A 14,565-nucleotide genomic window follows, 5' to 3' on the forward strand; every position below is an offset into this window, starting at 1 on the left:
TAACCTGCTTAAATTGTCTGCAGACCTTGAAAACTGGTCAGAATATTATTATAATGCTCCTTTGGAAGAGAGCTAAAAAGCATGATAATGTGAAACATTATTTCCATTTTAAATGCTACATTTATTATATGTGAACAGATTTTAAAATTATCTAAAATCACTTTGCAAAATGTTTTTTACACTTTACAGATTGTTTTGTAGGATTAAATCGATATGTTCAGATATTGGAATATGTTTAAAATGTTAGCACATTTTAAAATTTTATTTTAGAGAATTTTAATGAATAAAATTTAAAAGATTTTGCATGTATGTTTAATGAATATGTAGTTTTAGAAAATGTAGTATACACAGACCTGTATGAAATTTGTTTATAAATATGTAAAATAAGAAACATTATTTATCCAAGATATGAAGAATGTATAAAATGTTTCCTTCGATAAAACAGAAGTAGAACCCTAAATATCAGAGCAGCTCATTTTACCCAATTTTCCCAAGAAAATGGTAAAACCCAAAGTGGTAAAAAGACCAATGGGGGAAGTCTCAAAATATAAATTTGGCTCTCTCCTCTTCAGACACATTCATTGACTGGACATGTTTTATGAATAAACTATGCGATGCATGATCCAGAAAACACAAAACAAACTTGTAGCACAGTAATAAAAGTACAGTGGTCAGAACAAATACTGTGATGATATAGCTATCCCATGAAATGATCTTATTGTGCATGGAATCCCAGGTTAAATTCTTACCATCACATTTTAAGTGATGCACTGAAAAAAACTGTATGTTCAGAAAGGAATAATAATCAAAGTAGAAAATTAGAGGCTGTAAAATGAAGGGTTTAGGTAAAGAAAGGGGAAAAAGTTTTAGTATTCTATTTTTATTGTTCACTATTTTAACTAAACTGTTCATTGATAGTGTTCTGCTGATCATGCACAAAGACATTTTTGAAAAGCAAAAGGCTAGACCATATTTTGTCAAGGGTAGAAAAAAAATTCTATGACTTGTAAGTTTCCTTCTTACAATTTTCACAATCTATTCACTTTGGATTTGTTTGTTGATTTTACTTCACATTGTTTCTTTACTTAACAGCCTATGTACATCATTATAATTACTAAGGAAAGTCCTTTTAAAGAAAAATATATCTATTAAAATAAAGATATGCAAAGTTAAGTTTTGTTAGAATTAATACAATTTATAAATTTAAAGGAAAATTAACATTTTTGTAGTAAAATGTGATGGCATTTTAAGGATTTTATTACTCAGTGATGTTTTATACAAAATCATTTAGAAAGTTTTTATTTTTTGATTAACTGAAAATTTAACTGGAAAATATGAGATTTCTCAAAATTTAAGAAGTAAAAGGCATAAGAAGAACTTACAAATATGTATTGTGACATTTCCAGTTTTTAAATGCAAAAAAACAGCAAAGCATTGAATGAATTTATCAGAAGATAATGTCCACATGCCAATCCCTTATTTTATGGACACATACATTTGAGAGCCAATAAAATAATATTGAATCACTTGTTTTCTAGCATGCCTAAACTTGATACTGAAATTCTTTTTTCCACATAATCAAGCCAGGTAACATTGTCAATTTTGAATAATATATCACTTAGGGATTGCAGAGCTATTAGTAATAGAAAATGCAGCAATGCCTTAGGATAATTTGGGAAGAGAAACTCTATTCATCAACTTCTACTTACATGTATTTTTCAGAATCATGTCACCTGCACACCACTAGCTATAAAAAAGTTGGAAAAACTGATTATTTGACCATTGCAGGTTTTAAAGTACAGCAGATCACTAAGAAGGTGGTTGTGAATCAGTGCTCGGTCTACAATCTATCACGAGCCCATGAACATTCAAAGATCAACCTCATATTTTTGAAACAATAGCATTCCGTTATGTTTTATTATCCCAAATAAAATTTTTCTTAACGTATTTAGGACTTAATCATATATAAATCAAAAGCTACTGGACATTTTGTGTTAATTCAATGTATTTAGGAAAAGAACAAAATACTAATTATTGCAATGTGTTTCAGTCTCTTGAAAATTTGATGCAACATTCAGAGGATAACCCAAATCAGATTCGCATATTGGCACAGACCTTAACAGATGGAGGAGTCATGGATGAACTGATCAATGAGGAACTTGAGACATTTAATTCTCGTTGGAGGGAACTACATGAAGAGGTATGAAGATAAGTGAAAAATCTCATCTAATTTGCATAAATATAGAGCAGATAACAGCCTCTCAGACTGAATGATGAATAGTTTCAATATTAGTTCAGTTTCAGGTTTTAAAGCAGTGCCAAACACTTGCTAAATTCTTTACATATATATTTTATAATTTCCCATACAAGAACATTAAGAAGTAAGATTTTTTAATAGCAAACTGAGACAAAGAACACACACATGCTCAGGTCTATAAACAAATAGCATGAAAAGTCATATCTTATCTGAACATAGAGTTGATTTACTTACCCAAGAAAAACTGGTATAGATAGGTAGCCTTCTCACATGCAAACTTCCCTTTCTCTTTTTTTTCCCTTTTTTTCTCTTTAATCCACTAACATTTATTAGAGTGAAATGTAATCTGTTAATACATGTGATTCCATTCACACTCTGTATATTATTTATTCTTACGAAATAATGCAAAATAATCTTATTTATATATAATGAAGAGATTTTCATATTTCAGCATTCACAAATGTGGGATGATTTTTCAAACCAAATTTAAAACCGAATGACATGTTTCTGCTAGTCAAACAATATTTTAGATACTCTCTCCTAAATTAAAAATGGATTATTTATAGAGAAGAAAACTATTTCATAATGATATTTACTTTCATATCCACTTACTAAGTTCATCAACTACATGTGAAATTCAGTAGGCTAATAAGTTAGAAAAAGCCTTATACTTCATCACTTTGAGACATTAATTAGGAAAGCAAAAATACATTGCTTTCCCACTGTGTGTAAGATATAACCAACAATATCCATATAAGGGATGTAGGGAAAAAGAGACTATCTAGGGTGGTCACTAAGGAAACATGCAGGAAACATTTTCCTGTGTAAGTGGGGGAGAAGTCTTAACCTGCTTATAAATTGGGAGGGGAATCCTTAGCAAGTAAATTGAAGGTCATTATAATTCAAATGAAATTGAAGGCAATGAGAAGTTATAGTTTAAGTTAAAAAATCAAATGTCACATTGTGAAACTTGTCTCGGCTAAGCTGTGAAAAGGTCCAACTGCCAAATTTAACATTTTCCAGTGTCCATCTGTTCTGACCTTAAGAATAGACTACTCCTTAGTCAAATCTTGGCATTATTCCTATTGATGCAATTACAATGTTGACGATAGTAATAGAGGGGTAGACATGATTAAAGTATGGAATTTTGAATCAGAAAAACTTGGGTTGGAGCAAACTCTTGTATTGATAGGGTCCAGAAAGGGCACAGAAACTACATGGTTACTTGAACAGGCAAGGTTTAATACAAAGAAGAAAGTATTAACATTTTTTCCTGGAACCCTCTTACACTGTTGGTGGGAATGTAGACTAGTACAACCACTCTGGAAAAAAATTTGGAGGCTACTTAAAAAGCTGGACATCGATCTACCATTTGATCCAGCAATACCACTCTTGGGGATATACCCAAAAGACTGTTACTCCAGAGGCACCTGCACATACATGTTTATTGCGGCACTATTCACAATAGCCAAGTTATGGAAACAGCCAAGATGCCCCACCACTGACGAATGGATTAAGAAAATGTGGTATCTATACACAATGGAATTTTATGCAGCCATGAAGAAGAACGAAATGTTATCATTCGCTGGTAAATGGATGGAATTGGAGAACATCATTCTGAGTGAGGTTAGCCTGGCCCAAAAGACCAAAAATCGTATGTTCTCCCTCATATGTGGACATTAGATCAAGGGCAAACACAACAAGGGGATTGGACTATGAGCACATGATAAAAGCTTTAGCACACAAGGGAGGGGTGAGGATAGGTAAGACACCTAAAAAACTAGCTAGCATTTGTTGCCCTTAATGCAGAGAAACTAAAGCAGATACTTTAAAAGCAACTGAGGCCAATAGGAAAAGGGGACCAGGTACTAGAGAAAAGGTTAGATCAAAAAGAATTAACCTAGAAGGTAACACACACTCACAGGAAATCGATGTGAGTCAATGCCCTGTATAGCTATCCTTATCTCAACCAGCAAAACCCCTTGTTCCTTCCTATTATTGCTTATACTCTCTCTACAACAAAATTAGAGATAAGGGCAAAATAGTTTCTGCTGGGTATTGAGGGGGGGGGAGCAGGAGGGGGTGGAGTGGGTGGTAAGGGAGGGGGTGGGGGCAGGGGGGAGAAATGAACCAAGCCTTGTATGCACATATGAATAATAAAAGAAAAATAAAAAAAAAAAAAACATTTTTTCCTGGGAATTAAGTTCTTAAGGAAAGAATGAAAGAGAACTCTGAAGAATTTCCCTGTGTCTGAGGTATAGAATCCAAGGAAGAACATGACTTTCAAAGGGAGTTGCTCCACCCAGGACTGGATTTAAACCTTTTTGGATCAAGTGTTTATGTAGCCCTTGACCTGACAAAGGAGTTTGCCTGGTTAACCCTGCCAAGAACTAGTCTATACTCAGTAGATTGAAGCTACTGTGAAAGGAATATTGGACTAGAGTGTTGACAGAATTCACAGGGAAGTAGGCTTGTCATGGATACTGTTGAAATTTTCTGGGAAACTGGAAACACATTAGACTGATTGAGAAGTTACCTGTTGCTGAATTTTGATAATATTTTTTGGTGGAATTGGGGTTTGAAATCAAGGTCTCATGCACTCTTACTTGAGCCACTCCGCCAGCATGCTGCTGAATTTTGGAAAATAAGATATTGCTTTAGGTAGCTGCCTACAGGTTTGACACCCATGCTGAACTTGTGACTTAGGCCTCTTTAGAACTTAAAAGATGCTGTCCATACAGTGTGCTAGTGAAACTCTGGGAGGCAGGGTGATGAGATTAGTTCTAGTGGGCATCCTTTGAGTCACAGGTATGCAAAAGAAGTAAAAGTGCATCAGAAGAGAGAAACCTTTACCTCCTCCATTGTCACTTTGGCACCCTCTACTGACAAAGCTTAATATCATACCACTTGACAAAGGAAAAACTGTTCCCATACAAAAAACAATGTATAATGTTCAAAGGCATTACATTTATAACAGATACATCCTCTATAACACTGGTTATGTGAGTTTGGATACTATTTTAAGGTTTTATAGTCTCATCTGTGATAACATATCCTTGTTTCATGGAATTCTTGTGAGGAACTTATAAAATACTACATTGAAAGTGTTTTATATGGTGCCAGAAACATAGCATATATTCAATAAATGATAAAAATTATACAATTTAGATTTTATGCTAAGAAAAGTGTTTGTATTATACATGTGTGTATATGTTGAAGGAAAAGCACAGAATCAGAGAGCTAACAAAAACTAATTTTTGAGTAACAAAAAATCAAAATAAAAACAAAAAGAAGATGAAGATGCATAAGGTATGTAAAAAAGGAAATTAATCATTCTTTAAGACATAAAATTGTTAGGAATTGTCTACCTCTACTTCAATATTCAATAAGGCAGAATGTTATAACAATTATTAAACTGGATAAAATAAATTTTAGTCTATCAGTCTTGCTTAAGCTTATATAGATATTTAGCAAATATTAACCACAGAACTATTTTACAATGAAAATATGCCATATTTGGTGTTATAGAGCTTTGGTGGAAACCATACCATGTTAGAGAAAATAGCTTTCTCAAATCTGGTTGTGCTGACATTTAATAAGTCAATCCAACCTTAAAGATATGATGTTGAGTTAAATGATAGGTAAGAACAGGGCTTTCATATTTCTCAGGACATGAGCTAAGCACTTTGATCAATACAAACTACTTATGTAATAGAGAAATATCTAATTATTTGTAAACTAAATCAGTTCTTTGGATAGTTCCACTGATTGGCTAGTTGCAAAGGCTGGCATTTTGATGCTATGTGGACAGAGATTGGGATACATTATCTAAGGGGCTAGAGAAATAAAATGATTATAGTAACAGAGGTTTTTTTATTTTTTTAATTTTCAAAAAAGCCATGTTATGAAATAATATGTATAGTTGAGAATTCTGAATTTGTTTTATTTTATTTTTCTTTAGATTTTTTATTATTTATTTATTTTATTATTATTCATATGTGCATACAAGGCTTGGTTCATTTCTCCCCCCTGTCCCCACCCCCTCTCTTTCCACCCACTCTGCTCCCTCCCTCTCCCCCCAACCCCCTCAATACCCAGCAGAAACTATTTTGCCCTTATCTCTAATTTTGTTGTAGAGAGAGTATAAGCAATAATAGGAAGGAACAAGGGTTTTTGCTGGTTGAGATAAGGATAGCTATACAGGGCATTGACTCACATTGATTTCCTGTGCGTGGGTGTTACCTTCTAGGTTAATTCTTTTTGATCTAACCTTTTCTCTAGTTCCTGGTCCCCTTTTCCTATTGGCCTCAGTTGCTTTTAAGGTATCTGTTTTAGTTTCCCTGTGTTAAGGGCAACAAATGCTAACTAATTTTTTAGGTGTCTTACCTATCCTCACCCCTCCCTCGTGTGCTAAAGCTTTTATCATGTGCTCAAAGTCCAATCCCATTGTTGTGTTTGCCCTTGATCTAATGTCCACATATGAGGGAGAACATACGACTTTTGGTCTTTTGGGCCAGGCTAACCTCACTCAGAATTATGTTCTCCTATTCCATCCATTTACCAGTGAATGATAACATTTCGTTCTTCTTCATGGCTGCATAAAATTCCATTCTGTATAGATACCACATTTTCTTAATCCATTCGTCAGTGGTGGGGCATCTTGGCTGTTTCCATAACTTGGCTATTGTGAATAGTGCTGCAATAAACATGGGTGTGCAGGTGCCTCTGGAGTAACCTGTGTCACAGTCTTTTGGGTATATCCCCAAGAGTGGTATTGCTGGATCAAATGGTAGATCGATGTCTAGCTTTTTAAGTAGCCTCCAAAGTTTTTTCCAGAGTGGTTGTACTAGTTTACATTCCCACCAATAGTGTAAGAGGGTTCCTTTTTCCCTGCATCCTCGCCAACACCTGTTGTTGGTGGTGTTGCTAATGATGGCTATTCTAACAGGGGTGAGGTGGAATCTTAGTGTGGTTTTAATTTGCATTTCCTTTATTGCTAAAGATGGTGAGCATTTTTTCATGTGTTTTTTGGCCATTTGAATTTCTTCTTTTGAGAAAGTTCTGTTTAGTTCACTTGCCCATTTCTTTATTGGTTCATTAGTTTTGGGAGAATTTAGTTTTTTAAGTTCCCTATATATTCTGGTTATCAGTCCTTTGTCTGATGTATAGCTGGCAAATATTTTCTCCAACTCTGTGGGTGTTCTCTAGTTTAGAGACCATTTCTTTTGATGAACAGAAGCTTTATAGTTATATGAGGTCCCATTTATCTATGCTATCTCTTAGTTGCTGTGCTGCTGGGGTTTCATTGAGAAAGTTCTTACCTATACCTACTAACTCCAGAGTATTTCCTACTCTTTCCTGTATCAACTTAAGAGTTTGTGGTCTGATATTAAGATCCTTGATCCATTTTGAGTTAATCTTGGTATAGGGTGATATACATGGATCTAGTTTCAGTTTTTTGCAGACTGCTAACCAGTTTTCCCAGCAGTTTTTGTTGAAGAGCCTGCTATTTCTCCATCGTATATTTTTAGCTCCTTTGTCAAAGACAAGTTGGTTATAGTTTTGTGGCTTCATATCTGGGTCCTCTATTCTGTTCCACTGGTCTTCATGTCTGTTTTTGTGCCAGTACCATGCTGTTTTTATTGTTATTGCTTTGTAATATAGTTTGAAGTCAGTTATTGTGATACCTCCTGCATTGTTCTTTTGACTGAGTATTGCCTTGGCTATTCGTGGCTTCCTGTGTTTCCATATAAATTCACGGTAGATATTTTGATCTCTTTAATGAATGTCATTGGAATTTTGATGGGAATTGCATTAAACATGTAGATTACTTTTGGGAGTATCGACATTTTTACTATGTTGATTCTACCAATCCATGAGCATGGGAGATCTCTCCACTTTCTATAGTCTTCCTCAATCTCTTTCTTCAGAAGTGTATAGTTTTCCTTGTAGAGGTCTTTCACATCTTTTGTTAGGTTTACACCTAGGTATTTGATTTTTTTTGAGGCTGTTGTAAATGGAATTGTTTTCATACATTCTTTTTCAGTTTGCTCATTGTTAGTGAATAGAAATGCTAATGATTGTTCTATGTTGATTTTATATCCTGCTACCTTGCTATAGCTATTGGTGATGTCTAAAAGCTTCTGAGTAGAGTTTTTTGGGTCTTTAAGGTATAGGATCATGTCATCTGCTGATAGGGATATTTTGACAGTTTCTTTACCTATTTGTATTCCTTTTATTCCTTCTTGTTGCCTAATTGCTCTGGCTAGGAATTCCAGTACTATGTAGAATAGGAGTGGAGATAGCAGGCATCCTTGTCTGGTTCCTGATTTTAGAGACAATGGTTTCAGTTTTTCTCCATTAAGTATAATGCTGGCTGTAGGTTTGTCATATATAGCTTTTATAATGTTGAGGTACTTTCCTTCTATTCCTAGTTTTCTTAGAGCTTTTATCATGAAATGATGTTGGATCTTATCAAAGACTTTTTCTGCATCTATTGAGATGATCAAGTGGTTTTTGTCTTTGCTTCTGTTAATGTGGTTTATTATGTTTATTGATTTTCGTACATTGAGCCACCCCTGTATCCCTGGGATGAAGCCTACTTGGTCATGGTGAATAATCTTTTTGATGTTGTTGAATTCGGTTTGCCATTATTTTGTTGAGGATTTTTGCATCAATGTTCATTAAGGAGATTGGCCTATAGTTCTCCTTTTTGGAGGTGTCTTTGCCTGGTTTTGGGATAAGTGTAATACTGGCTTCATAAAATGTGTTTGGCAGTTTTCCTTCCCTTTCTATTTCATGGAACAGTTTAAGGAGGGTTGGTATCAGTTCATTAAAGGTCTGATAGAATTCAGAAGAGAATCCATCAGGTCCTGGACTTTTCTTTTTGGGGAGACTCTTGATTGCTGCTTCAATTTCATTTTGTGTTATAGATATATTCAAATGATTAATATCCTCTTGGTTCAGTTTTGGATGGTCATATGTATCTAGAAATCTGTCCATTTCTTTAAGATTTTCAAATTTATTTGAATATAGGTTCTCAAAGTAGTCTCTGATGATTTCCTGGACTTCCATGGTGTTTGTTGTTATCTCCCCTTTTGCATTCCTGATTCTACTAATTTGTGTTTTTTCTCTCCTCATTTTAGTCAGGTTTGCCAGGGGTCTATCGATCTTGTTTATTTTTTCAAAGAACCAACTTTTTGTTTCATTAATTCTTTGTATGGTTTTTTTGGTTTCTATTTCGTTGATTTCAGCTCTTATTTTCATTATTTCTCTCCTTCTATTTGTTTTGGGATTTGCTTGTTCTTGTTTTTCTAGGAGTTTGAGATGTATCATTAGGTCATTGATTTGGGATCTTTCAGTCTTTTTAATATATGCACTCATGGGTATAAACTTTCCTCTCAGGACTGCCTTAGCTATGTCCCATAGGTTCTGGTAGTTTGTGTTTTCATTTTCATTGACTTCCAGGAACTTTTTAATTTCCTCTTTTATTGCATCGATGATCCATTCTTCATTAAGTAATGACTTATTTAGTTTCCAGCTGTTTGCATATTTTTTGTCTTTACTTTTGTTGTTGAGTTCTACTTTTACTGCATTGTGATCAGATAGTATGCACGGTATAATTTCTATTTTCTTATATTTGCTGAGACTTGCTTTGTGTCCTAGGATATGATCTGTTTTGGAGAAGGTTCCATGGGCTGCTGAGAAGAATGTATATTGTGTAGAAGTTGGATGAAATGTTCTGTAGACATCAAGTAGGTCCATTTGATCTTTTGTATATTTTAGATCTTGGATTTCTTTATTGATTTTTTGTTTGGATGACCTATCTATTGATGATAATGGGGTGTTAAAGTCTCCCACAACCACTGTGTTTGCGTTTATATATGCTTTTAGGTCTTTCAGGGTATGTTTGATGAAATTGGGTGCGTTGACATTGGGTGCATACAGGTTGATGATTATTATTTCCTTTTGGTCTATTTCCCCTTTTATTAGTATGGAATGTCCTTCTTTATCTCGTTTGATCAATGTAGGTTTGAAGTCTACTTTGTCAGACATAAGTATTGCTACTCCTGCTTGTTTTCGGGGGCCATTGGCTTGGTAAATCTTCTTCCAGCCTTTCATCCTTATCCTATGCTTATTTCTGTCGGTGAGATGGTTCTCCTGTAAGCAACAAATTGTTGGATCTTCCTTTTTAATCCATTTCATCAAGCGGTGTCATTTGATGGGTGAATTAAGTCCGTTAACATTAAGTGTTAGTTCTGATAGGTATGTGGTGATTCCTGTCATTTAGTTGTCTTAGTTGTTTGAAGGTTTGATTGTGTGTACCTAAGTTGATGTTACTCTCTACTGTCTTGCTTTTTCTTTTCCTGTGCTTTGGTGCTGCCTGTCTTTTCATGGTTAAGTTGGGTTTCACTTTCTGTGTGCAGAATCCATTGAAGAATCCTTTGTAGTGGTGGCTTTGTGGTCACATATTGTTTTAGTTTCTGCTTATCATGGAAGACTTTTATTGCTCCTTCTATTTTGAATGATAGTTTTGCTGGGTAGAGTATCCTGGGGTTGAAGTTATTTTCATTCAGTGCCCGGAAGATCTCACCCCATGCTCTTCTTGCTTTTATTGTTTCTGTTGAGAAGTCTGCTGTGATTTTGATGGGTTTACCTTTGTATGTTACTTGTTTTTTCTCTCTTACAGCCTTCAATATTCTTTCCTTAGTTTCTGAACTTGTTGTTTTAATGATGATATGTCGTGGGGTAGTTCTATTTTGATCTGGTCTGCTTGGTGTCCTGGAGGCCTCTTGCATCTGTATGGGAATATCTTTCTCTAGATTTGGGAAATTTTCCGTTATTACTTTGTTGAATATATTACGCATTCCCTTCGCTTGCACCTCTTTTCCTTCTTCAATGCCCATGATTCTCGTTTGGTCTTTTGATGGAGTTGGTGAGTTCTTACATTTTCTTTTCACAGGTCATGAGTTATTTAATTAATAGTTCTTCAGTTTTTCCTTTAATTACCATTTCATCTTCAAGTTCTGAGATTCTGTCTTCTGTTTGTTCTATTCTGCTGGTTTGGCCTTCCATTTTCTTTTGCAGTTCTGTTTCGTTCTTTTTTTCTGAGGTTTTCCATATCCTGGCTGGTTTCCTCTTTAATGTTGTCTATTTTTGTCCTGAGTTCATTTATCTGTTTATTCATCATGTTCTCCCTTTCACTTTGGTGTTTATACAGTGCTTCTATGGCTTCCTTTATTTCTTCTTTTGCTTTTTCAAATTCTCTATTTTTGTTGTCTTGGAATTTCTTGAGTGTCTCCTGTTCATTTTGGTTGACCCTATCCAGTATCATCTCTATAAAATTCTCCTTGAGTATCTGTAGTATGTCTTCTTTTAAATTATTCTTGTGGGCTTCATTGGGTCCTTTGGCATAATCTTCATTTTGTTGGAGTCTGGATCTGAGTACCTGTTTTCTTCATTCCCCTCTGGTTCCTGTGCTAATTTTTTGCTGTGGGGAGACTGGTTTCCCTGTTTTTTCTGTCTTCCCGTCATTGTCTTTGGTGTTGTTACTGTCCCTGTACTGTGTGCAATTAAGTATTTTCTAGCTTGTAATAATAACAATGGTAATAATTAGAATGGAAGGGTGAGCTGAGATGGAAAGCAAGAAGTTAAATAAATGGGAAAAACAAATACACAGACTAGAGGGAGAAAACAGAACAAGGTATCAGACAAGAAGGTTTCAAAGGTATAAACAGGGAGCTTTAGTGTACTAATTGAGAGTAAGCTGAAGAGACATTAGAGAGACAGAGAGAGGATTGAAAATCAAAAATAAAACAAAGGTAAGAATAAAAATAAAAAATAAGCAAATAAAAGAAAAATCTATTTATAAAAATGTATTAAAATAAAATGGAAAAATAGAAAATTTAAAAAAACCAAAAAACCAAAAAACCTCCAAGTTCAAATGCAATGAAGTTTCAGTCTTAATAATTTGGATGTCCGTCTCAGTCTCCAGTCCTGGAGATGGTGCCTCAGATGTTGTTCTGTAGTTGTCTCATCAAAGGGGATGCATAAAGTGAACAAAACTACACACACACACACACACACACACAAAAACCCACCAAGTTCAAATACAATACAGTTTCAGTAAGTTTTTCAGCTTGCAGGTGTAATTTGGTTGTTCTCTCATCAAAGGTAGGGAGAAAAAGAAAAAAAAAAGAGTCTGGAGACAGTTCTGAGAATGGTATCTGCGGCTGTGGCTTGCCTGCCTGCTGCTGTCAACCTGCTGTTACTGGCGGTGTTATTTATGCAGACCTCTGGGGTGAGCTTAGCACTCACCTGGCCCTGCAGGCTTTGTTTGCTCAGATTTCTCCTGTGCGTGAGCCTCTGTTACAAGCTTTCCCCTTTCCAAGCACTGGGAAAGGTGACACTGCACCCACGTTTCAGGCCTGCATGTTTATTTACAGTTCATGTGGGAGGTGGGTCTTCCCCCCTCTCCTGTGCAGTTTTCCTCCCACCTCAGCTTTCACAAGCTTTCCTGCTCCTGATTACTGGGCGGTGCTGCTGCTCCTGCCAGCTGCCATGTTTGTTTACAGCTCACGTGGGAAGTGGGTCTTCCCTCCTCTCCTGTGGAGTTTTCCTCTCTCTGCCACTCTCACAAGCTTTCCCGCTCCTGGTTGCTGGGTGCGCACCCCCACTCCTGCCAGAGCCTCTCCGGCCCACCCAGCTTGTTTATTTACAGTCCTGGGAAGGATTCCCTTCCCCCAATCTTTGGCGCTCAGTGCGCCCCACCCTCTTTCCTGCATGTCTTATTTGTTCTTATTGCTTTTTAGTCAGTTTCCTTTTTTCCCTGGGTGGGGGTCGGTCTTTCCAGGGGCTATGCTGCTCTGGCCCAGGCTTGTCTGTGGGAGTACCGCAGTACCGTGAAGCTTACCTGGTCCACGTCTTCCCAAGCCATCTGGGCACTGGTGACTGGCGGCCCGGGGGCCCTCCTGGTTTCTCCATTTAATGTGAAGTGGAGATTCTCTGCGCTGGTTGGAGGTGTGGAGGGGTCAAAGTTATGCCTCTTCTCAGTGATTATGCCTGCAATGTGTGTCTCCAGCTTCTCTCCAAGATTTCACTATAGGAGGTTCGCTTTCTGCTTCCTCCCTCTAGCCGCCATCTTGGAATCTCCCTGAATTTGTTTTAAATAATTATTTTCTTGATTGTTTTGTCTAAGGAAAAACAAATTTTCCATTAATAAAATGCCATTTCATTTGAAGATAAGCCTTAGCCCACTTTCTTCTCAATTAAATGCTGATGCCAAAGATTTGTAGAGGAATTTTTTTATTGCCTACCTAATGTTTCTTACAGATACAATTATGCAGAGCTAAGGTAACATTCAATTGCCTGTTAAATCAATCAAACAGTCTAAAATTTTTAGTGCCTGTCAATATTTAAAAGAGATATTGTAGATCCCATTCTTAATTTCAGAGTGTGAGTTTGCATTCAGATAAGTAATAAATTATTTCCATCATTTTAGAAGGCATCTTTTACTATTCATAATCATACAATACAAAAATTTTCTACTCACAGTAATGATTTAAAGGATGGTTAGCAAACCATGAAGCAGCTCCAAAAGTCATACCAAATCATATAACTTTTATGACTGATATAATAGCTCTATTCTCCACCATAGTAACCAAGCTGCAGAAAATGTTTTAGTAATATTGCAAAATGCATAATAATAGTAATAATATAATGGTTACAAAGAACCAGATACTGCTCTAAGTACTGGATATACATATATGTACATATATTTTTTTTCACTTAGTTCTCACAATAGTCTTATGATACAGTCTTTTTATCCCAGTTCTTACAAATAAAATGGGTATTAAAAACCACAAAGCTAAGAAGTGTACAGCAAGGATTTAACTCCAAGCCTCTTTGTACTTGGAGCCTAGGCACATGAGAATTTCACCATAATACCTGTAATGTCTGTGATCCTTTGTTTATATTAAAAATGAAAGGTAACTCCTAAGAAGAAATTATAGTAAGCCCGCTGTCTCTGTAAATTTTGTGCCACAGATTCAACCAACAGCAGATAAAGAGTATTCCAGAAAAATGCATTTGTTTTTATTTATTTTTTGGCAGTACTGGGATTTGAACTCAGGGCCTTATGCTTGCTAGGCAGTCACTCTAGTACTTGAGCCACTCTACCAGCCCAGAAGAATGCATTTGTAGTGAACATGTCCAGACTATTTTGTCTTGACATTACTGCCAAACAATACAGTGTAACATTTATTTTCACTGCAGTTACATTGTCAGAAGTATTTTAAAAAACCTAGAAA

The 14,565-nt window shown here is 35.7% G+C and overlaps 1 protein-coding gene across 12 annotated transcripts in view; it reads left to right on the forward strand.

Annotated features, from left to right (window-relative positions):
* Dmd (dystrophin) overlaps window positions 1-14,565 on the forward strand; it is a 2,168,746-nt gene that overhangs the window by 845,246 nt on the left and 1,308,935 nt on the right. For all 12 annotated transcript variants that reach the window (XM_074062730.1, XM_074062731.1, XM_074062740.1 and 9 more), the window contains one exon: window positions 2,051-2,200. In XM_074062730.1, coding sequence (XP_073918831.1) covers window positions 2,051-2,200 — 150 coding nt within the window. The remainder of the gene's footprint in view (window positions 1-2,050; window positions 2,201-14,565) is intronic.

Source organism: Castor canadensis, chromosome X, assembly GCF_047511655.1.
Source record: "Castor canadensis chromosome X, mCasCan1.hap1v2, whole genome shotgun sequence".
NCBI lineage: Eukaryota > Metazoa > Chordata > Mammalia > Rodentia > Castoridae > Castor > Castor canadensis.